The sequence below is a fragment of the Orussus abietinus genome, unplaced genomic scaffold, assembly GCF_000612105.2.
Source record: "Orussus abietinus isolate OABI.00-Male unplaced genomic scaffold, Oabi_2.0 scaffold58, whole genome shotgun sequence".
NCBI lineage: Eukaryota > Metazoa > Arthropoda > Insecta > Hymenoptera > Orussidae > Orussus > Orussus abietinus.
Genome location: NW_019394249.1, coordinates 68,220 through 90,257, shown reverse-complemented (window position 1 = coordinate 90,257; position 22,038 = coordinate 68,220). Strand labels below are relative to the sequence as shown.

The 22,038-nt window shown below is 44.9% G+C and overlaps 1 protein-coding gene and 1 long non-coding RNA gene across 5 annotated transcripts in view; one reads left to right on the top strand and one right to left on the bottom strand.

Moving 5' to 3' along the window:
* Window positions 1-19,222, top strand: part of LOC105698540 (protein bicaudal C homolog 1) — a 29,694-nt gene extending 10,472 nt beyond the window's left edge. For 3 of the 4 annotated variants that reach the window (XM_012422869.1, XM_012422868.1, XM_012422867.1), the window contains exons 4-15: window positions 4,574-4,643; window positions 12,320-12,399; window positions 13,439-13,654; window positions 14,159-14,398; window positions 14,470-14,688; window positions 14,776-15,076; window positions 15,747-16,124; window positions 16,297-16,398; window positions 16,466-16,713; window positions 16,999-17,218; window positions 17,308-17,427; window positions 17,665-19,222. In XM_012422869.1, coding sequence (XP_012278292.1) covers window positions 4,574-4,643; window positions 12,320-12,399; window positions 13,439-13,654; window positions 14,159-14,398; window positions 14,470-14,688; window positions 14,776-15,076; window positions 15,747-16,124; window positions 16,297-16,398; window positions 16,466-16,713; window positions 16,999-17,218; window positions 17,308-17,427; window positions 17,665-17,789 — 2,319 coding nt within the window. In that variant the 3' untranslated portion in view covers window positions 17,790-19,222. Of the gene's footprint in view, window positions 1-3,720; window positions 4,201-4,573; window positions 4,644-12,319; window positions 12,400-13,438; window positions 13,655-14,158; window positions 14,399-14,469; window positions 14,689-14,775; window positions 15,077-15,746; window positions 16,125-16,296; window positions 16,399-16,465; window positions 16,714-16,998; window positions 17,219-17,307; window positions 17,428-17,664 lie in introns of those variants that run through there. The other variant, XM_012422872.1, reaches the window with a different exon arrangement.
* On the bottom strand, window positions 10,068-12,235 carry LOC105698542. The gene is made up of 3 exons (XR_001103933.1): window positions 12,110-12,235; window positions 10,943-11,719; window positions 10,068-10,694 (listed from the first exon to the last, which is right to left on the bottom strand). It is a non-coding gene; the product is annotated as an uncharacterized LOC105698542 (long non-coding RNA).
* Window positions 19,223-22,038: the final 2,816 nt, after the last annotated feature.

The window sequence follows — 22,038 nt, the reverse complement described above, 5'->3', positions numbered from 1 at the left end:
ATTTTTTTTCTTACCAGAGATACCAAGATGCGCGGTATACGTGTAACAAATTTTTTTTTTTCATCAACAGTTTCGCGCAAGAAGTTCAATATTTACCCAACGAGTACACCGAGTCATTACCATCGAAATAACGCGAAGTATGACGAAAGTTATTACAGATAAAAAGAAAATATCTTAACAATATACGATGTCGATTGTTACTCTTCGGAAATATTTGTACAATCCGTCAGCATCGCGGTTACGTATCGTCAGGATGATATGTGCCCATAATTATGAAAGTGGTCTAAGTCATATATTTTTTGTTGTCGAAATTACATTGAATTAATTTCGTTTGAAATAATATGGCGTGAAATAACTGATCAACTGATATTTTTTTTTTAATTTTGACTTAGACACTCATAATTATGGGCACATATGATTATGGTGACGTGGTATGTGTTATAAAAATTCGAAGGAAAAAAAAAGAAAAAAAGAGTTACACCCTGTACTTGCATTTAATGGCGATGCGCGCTTAATCGCCGATTCCTCTTCTCGTCCGTGCTCCTGTTTGCGCATACTTGCACGACCGAGAAGCGATATCAGGACGAGGGGAGAAACATTGCTTGGATGACAAGTCGGTGACTCCGAGAAATCGATGCACGTGATATCTGAAATATACAAGCGAGTCAAAATACGCCGCGACGTGGGGAGAGATTTGTCCACATTGTTGCATGTTTCGCTGTTAACGCGAATCTGGAGTTTTCCTTTCCGAAGGCCTTTGGGCGACGCAAGGGGTCACCGATAATTTCGCCTGGGAGTTTCTCCCTTTATTTTTGGTTTTTTGAGGTTATCCAGAGGAAATCCAGGAACGAGGTAAATTTTCTCGAGGAGGATCATCGGGTCCCCGTTTTGCCTCGCGTCATTTCTATACCTATCTCTCGCGTATTCCCGTGACCTATAAATACCGGGGAGGCCGCAACTGACATAATTTTAGCGCGAGCCGATAACCGCGAGTCGCTTTTTTATTACCCTCCTCCGCGGCTGATAACGAGTCGTCAAATCTGGCGAAAAGACCGAAGAGGACGATGGGGTTCGCGGAGACTTCCAGCGATTCACCTATGAGACTTCGAGACATTCACCCGTGAGACTTGATACCGGATAGATGCGTTATCGGAGGCCGCGAATCGGCGATTCGCAATCACCGGCTTATCACGCGCTCAAAGTCTCGTGACTTCCCCCAGAAGCGACCTCGACGATAGGCTCTCGTAAGGTCGGCCTCGACCGGGGTTGTTACCCTGGTCTGACTAGTTCTTTAATTCCACTTTTCTCATCGTGAAACTTGTCGAGAAATTGAAAATAACTCCCGATGAAGACTCGTAAAAGCTCGGCCTCGAACGGGGTTACTTATTTAATTTCCCTTTTTTTTTAATCCTTATCCTTAAACTTGAGAAATTGAAAATAATTGCCGACGACGTCTCGTAAGGTCAGCCTGGAATGGGATTGGCGCCCTGATCTCGCTGGTTTTTTAATTCCACCCCGAAGATATTACGCTTTTTTTTGTTATCATTGCGCGCGTTATCGCTGCGGTAATTTCTTTCCGTCCGCATGGGTGATAAGAAACGTGCGTAGGTCAAGAGATGCTCGCTCGAGGTATCTCTTTCGAGCAGAGATCAACGAGTCCGCGATGATCTTGTTTTTCAGGAGGGCCATATGTGCCCATAATTATGAAAGTGGTCTAAGTCAAAATTAAAAAAAAAAATGAGTTTATCAGTTATTTCACGCCATATTATTTCAAACGAAATTAATTGAATGTAATTTCGAAAGAAAAAATATATGACTTAGACCACTTTCATAATTATGGGCACATATATATACGTATGGTATGACCCTTTTATATCAATTTAAGAGTTATGAAATCTCGTTTGTTATTTGAACTAAGGGGATTAGTATTTCGATTTGTAGGACGTGGGTGGCCGAATGATACGATATCTCGGTCCTTGACCAGGGAAAAGTTTTATGAATTTTTAAGTGATATATGTGCCCATAATTATGAAAGTGGTCTAAGTCATATATTTTTTCTTTCGAAATAACATTGAATTAATTTCGTTTGAAATAATGTGGCGTGAAATAACTGATGAACTCATTTTTTTTTTTCAATTTTGACTCAGACCACTTTCATAATTATGGGCACATATATCCGTCGTATTTGCTGCACAAACTTGGGCATAAGTCAATTTTTCAAAGTTTCCTTTATACGCGTATAAATGCATAATTTTTATTCCTAACGCAGGAGTCGAATGAAGGGTCTTAAATTACCGACATTGTCGATTGATCTTGTTTAGCGGCTGTTAAGGTGAAAATTAAATTTGCCCGGAATTTTCGTGAAAAAAATAGTTTTCTTCGCGAGTCGTCTTGGAAGCGTACGGGCGGATGTGTGCGCTCCTGGGTCCAACCCCGTCTATTCTATTGCGCTCTAGAAATATCCCACAGTCCAATTGCATCCGAGGTAATTTTAGCCCGAGTGAGTGTCCGTGTCGCCTAGGTCGGATTTCTGGACCTCGAAGGCCCGGCGACAATTTATGCAGATTTTTTTTCTTTTTTTTTAACAATCGTAAGGGAAGCAACTCCACGTTGAGGTGGCCTCTCTCGTTAATAAATCCGCGCAAGCTGGACGGATTTAATTAACGCGTGGATGATGTGTACCCTGAGAAAAAGATCTCAAGGAACCAAAGAAATATACCCCTAGTTCAATGAATAATTGACCTGACTCGGAATAAACTGGAATAAATCGGACGCAAAGTTTCTTCGCGATAATGGGAATTCATTTGAGGTTATTCGAGTTAAATAATTCTTCCTTGAATTAGCAATTTATTTCTTTTCTTAGATATTAGACGCGATTTAACGGCTTGGGTTTTAAAAATCCTCGGGATTTGTCGGTTACGCGTGTAGTTACCTTTTATTATCCGGGTTTTTTATTATCGAAGGTCTTCCATACGCCGACAAAATGGCGGAAATCTTCGGTTCGACGACTCGAGAGGCAGCGGCCACCTGTGAAGGGAATTCTCGCGGTTTCGCGGAAATCCTCCGAGATAACGGCGGGGCTTAATTGTCGCGGTAATTATAATTGAAAGTCGCAATCAAGTCGCTCCTGTCGGGGATTCCGCTTCCTCGAGTCGCGCTGGCGGTCCGTCCAAGATGGCGGCGATTCCGTTGCACCTTTGAAAAAATTCCCGGAGCACGTGCGCGTGGAGCTCTCCGGTCGGAGAAACGTGCCACATATTCAAACATGCTCCCCCGTCGGACTGAAAAATTGAAACACTGCTGACGCAGGAATGGGGAGCCTCGAAACAACGAGGAAAGTACCTTTGATAACGTCGTCGGACCTTGAAGTCATTCTCACATACCTTAACTTCATGGAATAACTATTCGGCTCGAATGAGTCGTCGCATTCGATTTAATCCGAGTTAAATGACTAATCCTTGAACGAAGAAAATATTTCTCCCCGTAATCTTGAAAGATAGTTCACGATCTGGATCCTGGAAATCGTGAGTCTGTAAAGAAAAATAGTTTCTAGGGTGGAGGTCCGGAGGGGAGGGGGGCGCCTCCCGACGGCGGGTGGGGGTAGGCCGCGGCGAAGGAGCGAGAGGGACGGAGCGAAAGAGAAAGAGAGCCGTTACGTTATCTCGAATTAGTCGGTCGGCCGAGGCGGCGATTCCTCAGTCGGACGCGGAGAGCGCGAGCGGCAGTGCGCCCGGGTACTTCGTGAGCGTCGCACCGAGGAGCTGCGCGCGCACCGACGGTTGGAGGTTAGCCACCTCTCGAGGCGCGGATCGAGTCGACGAAGCGCGCGAGTTTGAATTTCCCGCGGTGGTTTCCGGTAGAGTGCGTATCGGGCTGGCCAGCGATCGCCAGTGAGTGGTTCGGGTTCGTTCGCGGTTACTTAACCTAGCGCAGCCAATGCGCGGAGGTCCGGCGCGGTCGAGCGCCACCCCTCGAGTGCGCGCCCGGCGGCCGCCGCCTCCCCCGAGCGCCCCGCGCAAGCGCGGCGCTCGGCCAATCGCAGCGCATGCCTCGGGGCGCCACTTCGGCCGGACGGAAGTGCGGCACAACGGAAACGGGCCGGCGTAGCCAATTAGCGGGCGGCGTAGAGTCATAGAGTGCAACGCACCGGTAGAGAGGAGACTCCACGAGGAAACGGGACACGGCCGGACGATGACCGTGGTAACGATCAATTACATCTTATTAGGCTCTTTCTCTCCGCGAAACCCCCCCCCGTGATAAATCACGAAGGAGACCACAAATATCGGATGATCCCTATTAAATCCCGCCGTTTGCCCCGAGAATAATCCTTTTGTAACCGCCCTAGGAAAGAAAAAAAAAATCTCATCGAACCAAAATTACCTCCATTCCAGGAATAATGATTTCACACAAATTGTCGTCATTCCGAATGTTGCGTTTAATTTTCTTCAAATTAAAAAATTTCTTTAACGGGATTTCTTTGGTTCGATGATATTTCTTTTTTTTTCTTTTTTGCTCGGTGCGTTAAAAGTTACCCGGTTGTTTAATTGACACCTTCCCTTTCCGTGTCTTCTAGGTTATGGAGGAGACGAATACGTTCATCACGTGGCCGTCGCGACTGAAGATCGGGGCGAAGTCGAAGAAAGGTGAGTTTTCTCTTGGTTTTTTTTTTTATTTTTTAATTCAGTCTTGTTTTTCCTTTAATTATCGACTCGCTGGTAACGGAAAGTCAAGGGTAACCCTTTCCTCGGTGTGCACGCGACGCCCTCTGGTTTCCCCTCGACGTGGCGCGGAGAAACGCGAGGAGCGACGCAAGAGCCAAAGTCGAGGAGCGTGGAAAAACACGTTATCGTCGACGACTCGATAGGCGAACTCGTCGATCGAACCACACGTGCCGATTGTTTACGTTGCCGGTCGTTTCCACTGCATCGGGAATTTGTCCGTCCAGAGATCCCCGAGTCCAGGAATTTTACCCGACCGATTAGACCCATCGAGTTGGCGACTAAGTGATCGCGGATCTTTTTTATTATCATCTATCGACAGAATCCGCAATTATTTAGTTGCCCACCCAATAGTTTCCCTTCTAATTTTANGTGCCCATAATTATGAAAGTGGTCTAAGTCATATATTTTTGGTTTCGAAATTACATTGAATTAATTTCGTTTGAAATAATATGGCGTGAAATAACTGATAAACTCATTTTTTTTTTTTTTTCATTTTCACTTAGACCACTTTCATAATTATGGGCACATATATGCAAATGAAAAAAAAATGTTTCATTTAAAATGTCACCTGAAAGTTTCACGGGCCCATAGAGGGTTAAGATGAGAGAAAAATCGAGAAATTATAAGCGAAGGGAGGAGAGAGAGAGAGGGGCGATCTTCGGACGATTAAACTCCGCGCTTCCCTAGGAAAGATTTCACTCAAGATGGGAGATACAGATTTTACAGGTTATATTACCATACGTTATATATAGATTTTACTCCAGATCTCGAGGCATTCAATTACCACCAGGTGAGTTTCACCTCGCCCAGGGGAATTAAGGGGGTACGAAAGTGGCAGCCGAAGGGTCAATGCTTCGTGAAGCTTTTTTCCGACCCCATGAAATTTCTTATCAAGAAAATATGAAAAAGACCTGTAAATAAATTTGTAAAAAAAGGAGAAATTTCATGGGTATCGGGACCTTCGTTACGCCCTCCATATTCACGTTGTAAAGTTTGACACGACTCGGTGCATCCAATTTGGAGAAGTTTCACAAACGGGACCTCTTTGACGTCACTTTCGTATCACCTTAAGTCTATATCGGACGGAAGTCGTCCAGCCTGTTGTTTTTTTTTTCCCCATTTCCATGGCATGCACCGTTGCACACATTTTTATGCATTTTCCCCCGAGATAACGTCTCTGGATTATCATGATAGCGCGAGAAGATGAATTTCTCTCGTTTCTAAGGAGTGGAAAGGATTAATCCGTCGCGTGTCGATGCTTGTGCAACGAGTGCATTGTTTCGCTGCACCCTGGTGCAGCTCGCTATTCGTGAGCCCGAGTCGGCGACTCGGGATGGAAACTTTTCGGTGATTCATTCCTTCCGACATCGGTAACGAGAGAGAGACTCTTCTGAGCCTCCTCTGTTTCTCTCTCATTGAGGGGCGGAATACACGAGAACGCGCGATTGTTGGATTTAAAGACCGGAGGAAGTGAACTAATCGTCTTACCATTGTTTCTAATATTTTTTAATATTCCAACACCATACCAGGTTTCCTTCAACCCATTACTTTATACATGTAGCCCCATTCAAGTATTTTAGGAGACTTGAGACAAATTTCATAATCTCAAAATTTATAAATTTTTTTTTTTACGGAAGAAAATCCACCAAGGGAATCATTGTCACATCTCCTCTCTTTCATCACATCTCCTCTTTTTCTCTCTCNACGGCGGGGAGGTATATGTCAAATGTCGAGTTTATACCACGCTAAATTAATTTCTATACCACGGGAACGGTGTATATCGACCTGCAGGTCGTAGTCGCGCATCCTTTCTAAAATGACCGGTCTTCGCCTTCGCCGGCCCCCGAATGATTTAATAATAACGGTGATTCTCGTCGCGCATCGCGGCCGACCTTAAACCGCGTACTGCTTCCTCATGAATTCCGTACACGTCAACGGGGCACTATTTATCACGCCGAGAAAAAAAAAAAAGATCAGCCGACCGAAATACATGTATATTGTCCTAATCACGGGTAATCCCAAGAAATAATTATTTCCTCGAGAAGAAAAATTCACCTTTTCGCGAAGATGGCCGATTTTGCTTGTAGGTTATGTTCGTTGTTTCTCCATTTTGAAACTTGATTATGGTGATGGAGGAAGGAACTTTTTGAATAATTCTTTTTTCCTCTCCTTTCCTAATATACTCGTTTGCATGCACGACGTGATTCATTAATAAATTCATTAATAAAAAAACGTCTTCATTAATAAATATACGTATTTTTTCTAGCTGGATTTAATTTCCAATGGAAATAAACTGATAATTAATTTAAAATAGAGAAATGGTATTTCACGTCTTAGAAGGATATTTCAAGTGAATTCATGTTATGTTCGTTGTTTCTCCATTTTTAAACTTGATTATGGTGATGGAGGAAGGAACTTTCCGAATTATTCTTTTTTCCTCTCCTTTCCTAATATACTCGTTTGCATACACGACGTTCATTAATAATTTTACCATTGTTTCTAATATTTTTTAATATCCCAACACCATACCAGGTTTCCTTCAACCCATTACTTTATACATGTAGCCCCATTCAAGTATTTTAGGAGACTTGAGACAAATTTCATAATCTCAAAATTTATAAATTTTTTTTTTTACGGAAGAAAATCCACCAAGGGAATCATTGTCACATCTCCTCTCTTTCATCACATCTCCTCTTTTTCTCTCTCATTGAGGGGCGGAATACACGAGAACGCGCGATTGTTGGATTTTAAGACCGGAGGAAGTGAACTAAATAATCGTCTAGCCATTGTTTCTAATATTTTTTAATATTCCAACACCATACTAGATTTCGTTCAACCCGTTACTTTATACATGTAGCCTCATTCAAGTATTTTAGGAGACTTGAGAAAATTTCATAATCTCAAAATTTACACATTTTTTTTTTTTTTCGAACAATACCCACGAAGGGAATCATCGTCACCCTGGCCTTGCCGGCATAGTCAATTGATAAACGTGCCCATAATTATGAAAGTGGTCTGTCATATATTTTTTGTTGTCGAAATTACATTGAATTAATTTAGTTTGAAATAATGTGGCGTGAAATAACTGATACTCATTTTTTTTTTTTAATTTTGACTTNCGAATTATTCTTTTTTCCTCTCCTTTCCTAATATACTCGTTTGCATACACGACGTTCATTAATAAATATACGTATTTTTTCTAGCTGGATTTAATTTCCAATGGAAATAAACTGATAATTAATTTAAAATAGAGAAATGGTATTTCACATCTTAGAAGGATATTTCAAGTGAATTCAATTGAAATATCATTCAATTGAAATATCAGCACTTGTAATAATTGATTTCAGTTGTTTTGTTATTAACACAACCGATATATGACCAGGAAGGATTATTGACGGACATGTGTCTATATTTGGCGAGGTTTCTTTTACCCCCGAAGAAGGTGTTCGTGACTCGATTCCGTTACGCACCGTACTTCATTGTATATTATTTCGGCGTTATGCAAGTATGATGGATTTATTGGGCTCTTTTGGACGCGTCGTTTCCGAGGAAAAAAATGAAAAAAAAAATAATAATGAATAAGGGCCCAAGGAAAGTTCCGCTGGCTCTTGTGTGCCGGGTCACGTGAGTCGATTTCTGTTCGCGAAGGAGCTCTTACTCCTTGACGTGTCCGTGAGCGTGAGTACGCCCGAGTGAATCAGGGTCTCGTGTCTTTAAGGTGAAGTGAAACACCCTTCAAATCAGTCGATTCGAATACAACACTTTTTTTTAAGGGTGTTAGACCAAACTGTCCGAAACTTTGACGCATCACTCCTGATCATCTAAGAATTGTCCTGACACATTGAAAATTTGGATCTTTTAACAAAATTATTTAACTCAGCCCAGACCAGAACCAAAATGGCGTCGAGCTCTCATATTTCGATCGATATACAATTATCGGAGGCTCTGATATGAGAACCGAAAGGGTCAGGACAATTTTACGACAATTTAGAACACTCTGGTAATCGATAAACTCGCATTTGAACGGGATAAGGGCAAAAAAAGTGTTGTATGCGCTTCTATGCTAAAACGATGGTAATACGGGGTCTCGGAGTGAAAATTTAATTGACCTGGAAATCACAGATGGCGCAGGGGGTCCCTCTGCAGTCAATTAGGGCCCCGTAAAGCATGAATCCAGAGGATTTCTAGAGTTTTACTTCGATTTCTTGATAATTATTGTACGAAAACGACAGGCGGAGTATGCCATTTGGTACAATACCCAATATAATTCGATATAGCTGTGGATATAAAAACGAACGTCGGCAACGTAGGCATTTAGAAAAATCTTCTTTATCGACGTTGATCAAGTTCCTCGGCGTGTTTCACTTCACCTTAAGGACGAACGGTGGAAAAGCGTGGTTGAGAATTTCTGCGAGTCCTTTCCAGCCTTTTCTTCGGAATTTTTTTTCTCCTTCCTCGAGCGAGCCTCGCCGGAGAGTACGCGAAGACCTGCAAAGGCCTCATGAAAACCGATTACTCTCGATTATGCGACCGCACGTCTTGCCGAGCTTATCCGTCGTCATCCTGGAACTTGTAAAGATGCACGCAACGTCTCATCGAGGGGACCCTCTCGTCGAGATGCTCGAAAAAAGGGATCAGACCGAATCGATCGAGATGAACACTAAAGGGAAAAAAAAGGAAAAATGCCATTGAACCAAGGAGATATTTTGTTAATCCGAAGAATAATCATTTCACTCGGATGATTATTCTTCGAACCTTAAGGTGAAGTGAAACACCCTTCAAATCAGTCGATTCGAATACAACACTTTTTTTTAAGGGTGTTAGACCAAACTGTCCGAAAATTTGACACGTCACTCCTGATCATCTAAGAATTGTCCTGACACATTGAAAATTTGGATTTTTTAACAAAATTTTTTAACTCAGCCCAGGCCAGAACCAAAATGGCGTCGAGCTCTCATATTTCGATCGATATACAATTATCAAAGGCTCTGATATGAGAATCGAAAGGGTCGGGACAATTTTACGACAATTTAGAACACTCTGGTAATCGATAAACTCGCATTTCAACGGGATAAGGGCAAAAAAAGTGTTGTATGCGCTTTTATGCTAAAACGATGGTAATACGGGGTCTCGGAGTGAAAATTTAATTCACCTGGAAATCACAGATGGCGCAGGGTGTCCCTCTGCAGCCAATTAGGGCCCCAGAAAGCTTGAATCCAGAGGATTTCTGGAGTTTTACGTCGATTTCTTGATATTTATTATACGAAAACGACAGGTGGAGTATGCCATTTGGTACAATATTCAATGTAATTCGACACAGCTGTCGATATAAAAACGAACGCCGGCAACGTAGGCATTTAGAAAAATCTTCTTTATCGACGTTGATCAAGTTCCTCGACGTGTTTCACTTCACCTTAAGGAGGTTACGTTTGCGAAGACTTTCTGTGTAGCGGAGATTTTAGTCCTCCGAGATCTAAGCCGAGGTCTTGGAGAGCATCCTCGGGTCACTTTGCAGGGGATTCGACCCCCGGCGAAAATAGGTCCGCACCGGAATGCGATAGGGTCTGGAAATAGCCGGACTTCCGGTTTTAAAGGCGGGTGCTGCCCGGTAGGATTCCACGCGACGTCGGAGGGAAGACGTTGGGTCGGCTCTTCGTGGGTGGCCGTGGGCGAGTCCGGCGACTCTTGACCCGGGATTATCAATTTTCCCGAGGTAGGGATCCCAGTAAACGCTGAAATTAAAATTAGATGTCGGAATCGTCGGGGCGAAACTCGGCTCTGAAGAGGACCTTGACCTAGGGGTCGGTTTTTGGACGACACTTCCTTTCCTTTCCGGGTCGTCCTAAATTTCCAAACGTCGATCTTCCTCACTCTTGACATATGCTAAACGCTTCTTCGCAAAATTCACTTGGACTTCATACTTCCCGGTGTCCTCGAAGGATTTCGCGTTGGCAATACGTGGGACTTCAGGCTCTATGGAATAAAAAAATGAGTATTTATCAAAGGAGTAACAAGTTAATTGGATCCAGGTGATCGGGTCGATCGGGAGGGAAATCGGATAGAGAAAAGAAGAACGGAGGATCGTATTTCTGCACTTGGCTCGAGAACGTGTTTTCCAGCCGAGGGAAGAAAAAAAGGAACGGAGAGAATAAGACTCAATTAAGCGGTATCACTTGCGGTAAAGTCTTCGCACTCCGTGTGGCAATTTGCATTACTTCTACCTCTTGATTCCAAGCTTGTCCTTCGTTGATAATTCCATCGCGATCGTAGCTCATTTAGAGCCTCGGTCACTCATCGGATGGCTGCTCTCGTTTCGGTCTTCTCCAGTTCTCGCATCGACTTCTCGTGCGTTGAACCCTGAACACGCGGAAATCAGATGACCAAGTAACTGGGTGAACGTTGAAACTGGTTTGGGATTTGCAATTTCAATGGAAAGTTACCACGAGCGACGGCGTGCCGAGCCAAGGAACTAACCCTAAGAGGACGGCCCGGGGAAGTAATCGCTAAAGTATGAAAATTACACGTCGAAACGCAAAGATTTACAGAGGAGAAAATACCTTCGCAGGCCTTGGATCTCTTGAGCCTTTCGCTGACACTTTCGATATTCCGTAGTCTCGACGCGAGGCTCTCCCCTCGTTCTTTCTTTCCACGATTACTTTTCTACATTCGACGTAACATCTAAATACCTCTAATGTTCATCGGACACCATAGTGCACCCATGCGACTGCTTTCCTTGGGGTTACCACTTCGTTCTTGCTCGATGGGAAGACACTCGTGCGAAGAAATCCATGCAAAGTGCTCTACAGAATGTCTTCTCGCACTTTCGTTTCCTTTTTACCTTCCTCTGGCTTTTTAACACTAGAACTACCAAGATACTACTATACTACTATACAAAAAAAATCTGCCGGTTGTTCTAGCGTTAAGAGGTAATCTGGAAGCTGCGATGACGATCTGCCCTTCGGTCAGCATGGTCACTCGGGGGAGTTTAACCTGAAAATCTGTAACAATTACATTTTAAAATTAGATCCTGTTTTCGAATACCTAGACGCGAAGGAAAACTATTAACGGAAAGCCTTTAGGCGAATACTAGTGCTTTTTTAATCGCTGGCGAGGTTAACCTAACCTCAACTCGCGGATCGAGGCCACGGGTCGCGCGATCACACGACACGTAATCACGCGATTATGGAATCCGCTGCGTTTTGCATCGCCGACACTCGGATGGTAGATTCGAGTCGATCGTAGCCCCCTTCTATTATTAGAGTCGCCTTAATCGATCCCTTTAATCGATTCTCAGCGCAATCGTCGCTCGGTGATTCATCGGAGTAGCGACGTGTGCGAGCGTCGCCGAGTCGAGCAAGGGTATTAAAAAAGTCTTCCTCTGGGCTTACCCGGTTACCGTTTCCTAATTACTCTCGAAGTTACGTCGAGCTGGGCATTAACGACTGAGCGGGCCAGAAATACTGCACCTTCACTGTCTGAGGAATGTTTTTTTAATCAACCGGCCCGACCCAACCTCGGCGCGGACTTTTCACTCGGCTGTGAACTAGAATCTCATGTCGAGCATTGTCACGCAGTAAAATCGGTTTATCTGCTTGCAGATCCACATATTAAGGTCGCGGGTCGACCCGACGACGTGCGGGCAGCCAAGGATAAGATTATGCAGATTTTGGACACGCGGGTGAGTTTCTTATTTATCAGAATGTTTTTTTTTTTCTTCTTTAAACAAGACTATACGTATAATTTTCGGAGAATTCTCCCACGAGTCCGACCTACGACGGATCGGGGATCATTAATATGAGAAGAGCCGTAAATTTGTTTTCCTCGGGAGGAGATGATAAACGAAATGCTATCGGCCAGTTGGCTCGAGATAATGGGCATTCATGCAGCGAATCGCGAGCGATTCGGAGGGGCATTTGTTGCGTGCCAGAAGGCGAATCGCCGAGAAAGAGGGAGGGAACTAACTTTGATAATTCTCCTTCCCTGCCCCTCTCTTGTAGTACGGCATTGCGACACTGCAACGGGTCTTATCACCGACTCGGTTTATGTAATCGGCGATTCCGCCCAGAGAAATTGTACGTGCGCATTGAACTCCTCGACCTGCACGTAACTACGAATGCGGGACGCGCCGCGTCTCTCTCTCCTTTCCCTCGTTGGAACGAGATTTCGACAATGATTATCGGTTAAAATCGACCGAGGCGCATATTTTAATAATCGTTATCGCATTTCTAACGAGCGAGATCACTGCACGCGGGGATTTTTCACGATAGTCGCGTATTATCGCATTTTCTTTGGCATGTTAAGACGGGCGCGGCGGCGGCGGGAATTTTTAAAATTGCAAATGGCCGCCTCGAGCGGGGAGGTTCGGTTCCTAATCGATGCTCTTTGTAATTTGGGAAACTTTTGTAGACGTTTCTAGGTTTGACCGTGATGATTTGATTTCCAGGAAAGTAATAGCATTTTCTTTGGCATGCTAAATCGGGCGCGGCGGCGGCGGGAATTTTAAAAATTGCAAATGGCCGCCTCGAGCGGGGAGGTTCGCTTCCTAATCGATGCTCTTTTATGAGAATAAGATTTAAAATTTACATCTGCATGGATCAATTTCTAGTCGACGTTTTTTTGTAAAGAAATAGTTTTCTTATCGCGACGTTCCCCAGGCGGGAAATTTCGGAAACTTTAGTAGAAGTTTCTAGGTTTGACCGTGACGATTCGATTTCCAGGAAAGTAACAGGGTAACGATGAAGCTGGACGTGAGCTACACCGACCATTCGCACATCATCGGCAAAGGCGGCCTGACGATTAAGCGAGTAATGGAGGAGACTGGCTGCCACATCCATTTCCCCGACAGTAACCGCAGCAACCACCACGAAAAAAGCAATCAAGTCTCCATCGCGGGAGAAATGGAAGGCGTCGAGCGAGCTCGCGTCCGAGTCAGGGTAAGTGTTGGGTGGGTGCGGAATTAACGTCGCATTAATTGTTTGCTGCTCCCCATTTACCTCGCGGGGTAACGCTACCGTAACGTCGATCATTTGTGCCCATAATCATGAAAGTGGTCTAAGTCAAAATTAAAAAAGAAAATGAGTTTATCAGTTATTTCACGGCATATTATTTCAAACGAACTTAATTCAATGTAATTTCGAAACAAAAAATACATGACTTAGACCACTTTCATAATTATGGGCACATTTATGAAACCTCGAAATTATCCCAACTAAAAAATGGAGAAAAATCCCCCCATGAAGTTTGGAATTTTATTACAAATAAAAGAAATTAAGCCATCAGATCGATGCATTTTATAAGTATTTCTAATATTGTAAGCGGATTTAAAAATTGGAATTTCATGGATGCATAATTAATGGCTGCGTAATGTAAGGAACCACGAGCATCGGAGAGTGGAGGCAGAAATCGAAGGGATGACTCGTTTTTATTTTCTTTTGCAGAACTTGACTCCCCTGATCTTCTCGTTCGAGCTGCCCGTCATGGGAGCCAGTCAGACGGTGCCGGATGCCACTTCTCCGTATGTCATCAAGATCCAGGAAAAGTACAACGTCCAGGTCATGTTCAGAACGCGGCCGAAGCTGCACGCCACCCTGGTCGTGGTAAAGGGGTGCGAATGGGAGGTCTCCTTGGTCAAGGAGGCGACTCTTTTGCTGATCCACTACATGTGCGACAACCTAGCTGTAAGGATCACCCTCCGTACCCCAGGACCCCCGAGGTGCTCTCGGGACCGATCAGACGATGCTTTTTTCAGAGTCAGATCCAGGTGCAGATGTCGATGGAGATCTCGCCTCAGCATCACAGCATCGTCCTTAGCAAGCAGAGCAGCAACCTGAAGATGATCATGCAGCACACCGGGACGCAGATCATGTTCCCCGATGCCGGAGACCCGAATATACCGAACCTGAAGAAGAGCAACGTGACCATAACAGGGTCTATTCACAACGTGTACCTGGCGCGGCAACAATTGGTCGTGAGCATCGTTCTGTATTCCTGGGATTTCCCCCCGATCGGGCTCCTCTTTGTGCCTCCGTTCTAATTTTCCACCCTCGATTTTAAGGGCTCCTTGCCTCTGGTCCTGATGTTCAACCTCCCGGAGGACTCGATGTCCTCGGTGGACACGGAGAACATCTCGCAGCTGATGCAGTCGCTCGACGTCTTCATCAACGTCAGGCACAGGCCGAAGCAGAGCACCCTCTCGGTCATCATCAAGGGCATCGAGAGAAACGCCAGCAACATCTACGAGGCCAGGAAGCAGCTTTTGGGCCACGACGAGCCCAGGGTCCACGCGGAGATCCCCGCCACCTATCACATCCCCAACGCCGGGAGCATCTTTCAAGGCAACTCCGTCAACGGCGCCGGTCAGTCTTCGAGTTAACTCCGACCTGGGATTTTCCTACCTTAATGCAAATTAAAATATCAGGGCGGTCAAATAGAATTTCCACGCCGATAAGGAAAAAAGTGTCATTGAACGTAGAAAACATTTTGTTGATTCAAAGAATAATGATTTAATTGTCATGATTCCGAGGAAACGTTTGTCCCAAGTTATTGGAGTTTACTGGAGTTATTCATTGAATTAACAAGATATTCCGTAGATTCGATGAATATTTTTTTCTCGGTGCGGTAATACGTTCAATGGTAATGGAAATAATACAAGGTTTACGGGGAAAGTAAAATACCGCTTAGCGTAATGAAAATAATTCAACGTGCAAATTAAAATATCAGGGTGGTCAAATAGAATTTCCGCGCCGATAAGGAAAAAAGTGTCATTGAACGTAGAAAACATTTTGTTGATTCAAAGAATAATGATTTAATTGTCATGATTCCGAGGAAACGTTTGACCCAAGTTATTGGAGTTTACTGGAATTATTCATTGAATTAACAAGATATTCCTTAGATTAGATGAATATTTTTTTCTCGGTGCGGTAATACGTTCAATGGTGATGGAAATAATACAAGGTTTACGGGGAAAGTAAGATACCGCTTAGGGTAATGAAAATAATTTAACGTGAGATTCTTTTTCTTCTTCAGGTACTCTCAACATGGGCAGCTTGACGGACAATCTATCCACCATGCTGACGGTCAACACCCAAAATCCACCGTATTGCTTCTCGTTGATGTCGCACTCCCCCAACCCCATGGGGTTGTCTCCACCGTGGGGTTATTCGCCGATCCCCCCGATGTTCTCTTCGGTTCCTATCCACCATCACGCCCCGTACGCGTATCCGCATCTTAACCACTTGCTGACGACGCAGCAGATGATGCAGAACAATATGATGACGCAACCCCATGGGCTGTTGCATCAGGGTCTCTCGGTGAACCAGGCACCCCTCAGCATGTCCAGCGGTTATCAGAGCACCCATAGCTTGAACACGAGCTCCTCTCTTGGCGATAACAAGGACGGAAGTGGTACGTCCAACCAAAATCCGGATATTTGCATTAGACCAGTTGTAGGCTATACCTTCTTCTTTCAGGGTGGTACTTTGGAGAGTCCCTCTTGGGGAATTTTTTCCCCCTTTTAAATTCCAGTCCCCCTGGTCGCTTGATGTTGCTGTTTAATAATCCTGGGATTTTTCTGCAGCTTACTCCTCGTTGAGCAGCGTGTCCAGTTCACTTACCAGTCCCGCGATCAGCCCTCGGAATGCTTCTCCGGACAATCCCTCGGAGGGTAATCTTAATCTGGGTGAGTTATCGTCGAACTGCGAGGCTCGATGGACGTTTTCAGTCCTGACGAGGGGAATTCCTTGCAGATTTGTCGAGTATACTGACGGACCTCTCCGTGTTGGATCGCCGGGCTCCGGGCTGCGAGAAGAAGAGCCTGGAAATGGCCGCGAGGAACAACTTCACGCCCTTCGACTACGAGGAGAAGAAGCTGCGCGCCATCAAGGCGATGCAGAGCAAACCGACCTCTTCCGAATACAGGGTCCCCACTTCCGTGTGGTCGGGTTATGGCCTCAGCCAAACGGCACCTCTTATTATCGGGAGCGACTTGACCAAGGTGAGCGTCCTTTTTTTTATATTTTATTAGCGGTAATTCCATTATCATCGATTATTCCGGAGAGGACTGGTCCCTTGCCCCTTCATCGAGGAGGAGACGTTGCGCCGATTGCGAGCGAAAAAATCAGTTTCTAGAAAGAAAAAAAAAAAAAGGAAGTGCTTGGGTCGAGTAGATTACCGATCAAATGGAATTAAGGCATGTTGCTAAGGGTACTGAATTTTTCTGGAGTCAAGAAATTCCTTTTGGAAGAATTGGATAAATAGGGAAATTCTTTTTTTTTGTCAGGAATCGAGCTCGCATCCTTCGGACCTCTGGGAGGAGCCAAAGACCCCGGTGATCGACACTACAATGGATTTTGGAATCGGCTCCACCAACGATCGCCAGATCGGAATGGCCTCGAATTATATGGAACACACTCCCACGCACCAGTTGGAGAAGATCACCTCGCAGCGTCACACCGACCTGGCGACCACGTTGACCAGTATTGGAATGGAGAAATACATTCGTAAGGAGTTTACATGGAACGGAAGGAAATGCCGCGATACGAGCGAATCAAAAGGTGTTCAGGACTAAGCATCTCGTTTGTTCCCCCAGACCTCTTCGCGTCTCATGAAGTGGACATGGCTACGTTCCCCTCGTTGACCGGGAAGGACCTCCTCGAGATCGGCATCACGGCTTGGGGTGCCAGGCGTAAAATCATGCTCCTAATTTCCGGTAAGCCACTTTCAGAAATCAGAATTCATCAAACCAAAGAGATATTCCTTGGAACAGTGCCAAAGAAAGATTTTGTTAATTCAGAGAATGGTTTTAATTTGAATAAACTCTAATAAATTCTCATAATTCTGATTTGCTAAATACTAGGTACGGTGTTAGAAGAAATACAGATGTCATGGGTATTTGGGGGGGGTTTATTTAATTTCTAAGGTTCCATGGATATGAATATATTTTCAGAAATGAACAAACGGTCGCCCCGCAGGGGTCAGTTCGCCGGCAGTGCGGCCCCGGGCGCGGAACGCAAGAGCTTCGCATCCTCGAGCACGACCTCCGGCGCGAGCTGCGGATTGGAGACCTGGTAAACTCGCCTTAAAATGTAAAAGAAGAAGGAAGAAGGTGCGAAAGAAAAGCTGCATGTTACTTTGGTATTTTAGGAGCCAGCCTCGAAGGTGGCCCGATTGTTTTTCTAGCCGCAACGTTCGAAATTGGATAGAACTTTTTTTTTCTCCCCGTATTTTTTTTTCTTTTTTTTTTTTAAATCGCAGCGCGTTAGGTTTAAGGAAGCGATCGAGTGACCGCTTTCGTTGGATTTCACTTCCCGTTTTCTCTGGCTGGTCGCGTCGGGCAGAAAAAGTCGAGCGAACTCGGGACTCGGCGAGACCGGTTCGATCGGGCAGAAAGGCCGGAGCTCCCTGCGAGCCCGTCTCCCGCCCGCCCCGTCACCCGGGCGGGAAAAAGCCTCGGACGAAAATTGCCCAGCGAATCGTCCCGGGGAACTTTTGTAGAAGAGGTTTCCTCGTATCTCGCACCGATGAACGAGAAATCGGGATACGGCGAGCGGGGGCGGTCGGGCAGAAAAACCCGGCGCGGTCCGCGAGCTCGTTTCCCGTCCGTTCCGTCGCCCGGGTGGGAAAAAGCCTCGGACGAAAATTGCCCAGCGAATCGTCCCGGGGAACTTTTGTAGAAGAGGTTTCCTCGTATCTCGCACCGCTGGGCGAGAAATTGGGATTTGCCACGGAGGCGCGACCAGCCGATCCTCGTGTGCATGTGGCGTGTCTTGTGCGTCTGTGATGAGTGGCGAATCTTGTGGACTCGGTGATACGTAGTCTATGTAACGGAAGCTACGCGGACGGTCGTTCCGAGGTACCCTTGACCGAAGGGAGCGTTTGGCCGAGGGTAACGAGTTTTCGACGAGGTGAGCGTTGGTCCCGTTGGCGGATGCATTCAGCGGCTCCTCGGATTAGCCGAGCTATGCAATAGCGGTGTATTTAGCTTAGACTAAGCTCGAAGCCCGTGCCGAGCGCTCACCGGCGCGCTCCTTCGATTTTTATGTGATATAACTAGTTAACTATTTATTATTCCACTCAAGGGAGACGCTGGATGCACGCCGACCTAAGGACGAGGAGCCTCCACCTGCGGATGCGATTTCGAGCGATCGGCGGGCACTTTGATTTCCCGCGAGGGTTCGGCTTTATTGATTAAGCGCGTACAATGGACCGTTTTGATTTCTCGCGAGCAATCGTTTTTATTTCCCGCGAACGGCGGCCATTTTCCCTTCAGGTTCTCCATTCGTCCCGGAGAAGATGAATTACGTTAAAAAATATCCGATCCGCGGTGCGGACTTTAAAAGTAATACAAAAAAGGATGTCTAGACGATTTCATCGATCTTCTCTTGGCGCGCAGGATTGGAAAATTCGTCAGAAAATCACGGAAAATCGGGAAAATGGCCGATCGGAACGAATAAGCGCGCAATGGTCCCGCTCGCGATCGAACTTATCACGTGACGTCGATCGTTCTATCTCGGACGAGGTCCGTTCTTTCTTAAGACATAAAGCTACCGCAGGTCGAGGAGACCGGTCGCGTGTTCCATATCGATAGTGTAGGGAATCCGGCGATTCCAGCGGTAAGGAAAGATCGCTATTTCGGAGCGATTCCGTCGATCCGCTCTAAGCGTGAGCCTAGATCCATAATTATAGAATAACACGAGAGTACGATCGAGCGATCAGCGAGACACTCGTCGGCGACGATCATGTCTAGGGACGAAAACAGTTTTCTTTTTTTCTTTTTTTTTTGTCCTAATTTTTTTTTCCCCACTATCCTTTTACTAGCCGCAGATGTGCGAAAATAAGAAACACGAATCCTCCTTTCGAACGGTTCGTTTTACGGAAGTAATGGGATGTCGCTTGTCGTAAATTATTTCTCTTTTAAAGCCTTTTTTTTTTCCCTTTTTTTTTTTCCCCAGAAGGAACGTGTTGGGTAACGAGCTCTGCTCACGTACGCGCCATTTACTAGGGACTCGCGATTCGGTGAAATAACGATTGCCGATTTTTGTTGACGCTCAATTTCGCGATGCCACCTCTATAATGGTCTAGTGATTTTCTAGGGAAAATGTCTATTCCCGATCTGACGATACTCGAATTTGATGTGCCACCTTATTAGTGCTCTAAGGAATCTCTTGAGGAAAAGACTAGTTCCGATTTGACGATGTTCAAATTTGCGATGCCGCTTTATTAGCGTCCTAGGGATTTTCTAGGGGAAAGCCGTATTTTCGCCGCGCGACATGGATGTCTCGTCCGGCAGTTCCGGAATCGATATACAATCGGGAAGGCATTTAGCACGAGTATTGATAATGCCTAGCGAACGATTTTTACCCGCCAGAGTTGCTGACCAGATTTGCAATGTTTTATGCGTAAATTATTGTTAACCGAGGCTTTCGGGTGTACGTCTTGTATGCACGCTGACGCCGTGCAAGTCCTACGTTCAAACTTCTTTTTTTTTTGTCTTCTCTTTCCCTCGTTTCCCTTTGTCCGTTGGTAGTAATTAATTATATCGTTAATCGCCCGAAGCGTCGCTTTCCAAGTGCTTTCTCGTCGACGACGACGATCACTTGTCAGAAAGCGAAATCCACGACGTGGCGACGCCGCCGCCATTTTGTTTGCGTTGCGCTCCATTTTTTGTTTCCCCCTCCCGAGCCAGGATCGTTAATCGCCTTTATGTTAACATTAAAAGGCCATTCTATATATACACGTGAAAACGTCAAAATATTTATTAACAATTTTTGCGAGATTTCAGTTTTCGCAAAAGAACTCTTTTTTGCGAAGAATGAAATTTCGCGAGTGTCAATACCTTCGTTAAGCCATCCGTAATCATGTGTTAAGGTTTCAAATTATTCGGTGCACCCGGTTTGGAGAAAAAAATTTTTGGTATTATTTTGACGTTTTCATGCATAACATTTGTGACACTTTCGCAACACCTTAAGGTGGTCTCGTGGTATCAGGATTTTCTTTCGAGGGTTTTTCAATGCCCCAGTCTGGTCAGCCGTTGTTTCGTGGACGTGCTTCGGGGAGTTGAAAAATTCTTCGACGTCGATCGGAAATCCCGAATCGCCTCGATCCTGATCTATGACACGGCGTCAATCGTTCCCTAATCCCCGTCGTTGTTTTTTCGTTTCCTTCTCTTGCCATTCGCTGTGGATCGCAAAATAATGCACGATGTGCTCACCGAAAACAGATATTCGTCATCGGACGACGAATTGCATGAAATAATGGCAGACTAATAACAAATTCCGCGATTTTCAATTCAATTTTACGGCAGATATAGTAATGGTCACTTTATCCGATCTTAAGTTTCCTCTAATATAATGTAAATCGACGGATAAATTGCGCAAGAGGAGCCAAAACTCCAAAAATCTACCTAGGATTACTAGTGATAGATCCTCGATGTTCCTACGTAACGTGTAAAAGCGAAAATGATCCAGATCAGTGCGTGATCTCTTTGGCGGCCGTTAAATCCTTCCGTCACAACGGCAGCCATTAATGTCCGCCACTGTACCCTGCACCCTGTACATTGCATTAAATAAGGCATTAATACCTTCCCCGCGAAAAAAGTGCAGGTAGGGTACAAAGGGAAAGCAATAATGTCTACCACTGTACAAGGTGCAGGGTACAGGGGTAGGCATTAATGCGCTTCCGATTACGACCCGTGAGTACAGGACAGAGAATTAATGTCTGCCAAGGTACCAGCGATATTTGTGATAGCATTTAATGTACACCCTATGATAGTTTAGCACCTAGAGCATGCGCGGTTTACCTATTTTGTTTTCTCTCTACCAAGAAATGGAAGAAATCATCGGAAAATGAACAAAAAAAGAAATACGATTATGACGAGGGAAGTTCTCTTCTCTCCGATCTGAACTCGACATCTCCCTGTTCTCTAAATTCACTACTCTATATTTTTCCCTTCGGTGACTTTTTTTGCAACCAGTAAATGACATAACAATATCTCTATCTGCGGACGCGGGGTTGACCGGGAGGGCAGCGATCGGTTTTCCATATTTTTTTTTTCTTCTCCCCTTATTGGAAAAAATTAAAAAAATTCACTGGAGAGAGCCACGAGCGTCCGTAAATTCGATGAATTTTAAGTGTCGCTATAAATCATATCGTACACCTGTGCCAAATGAAAAATCGAACATCGATGAACGCTTACTCGAAGTATTGGTACTTCGCGGTATTAAAGAAAAAAATTAACTATTCATTATATCATGTAATCACGATTTTTATCTACTTGCCGTCAAAGTAGCCTTATTGGACTTTTTTGTTTCAATAACGATGC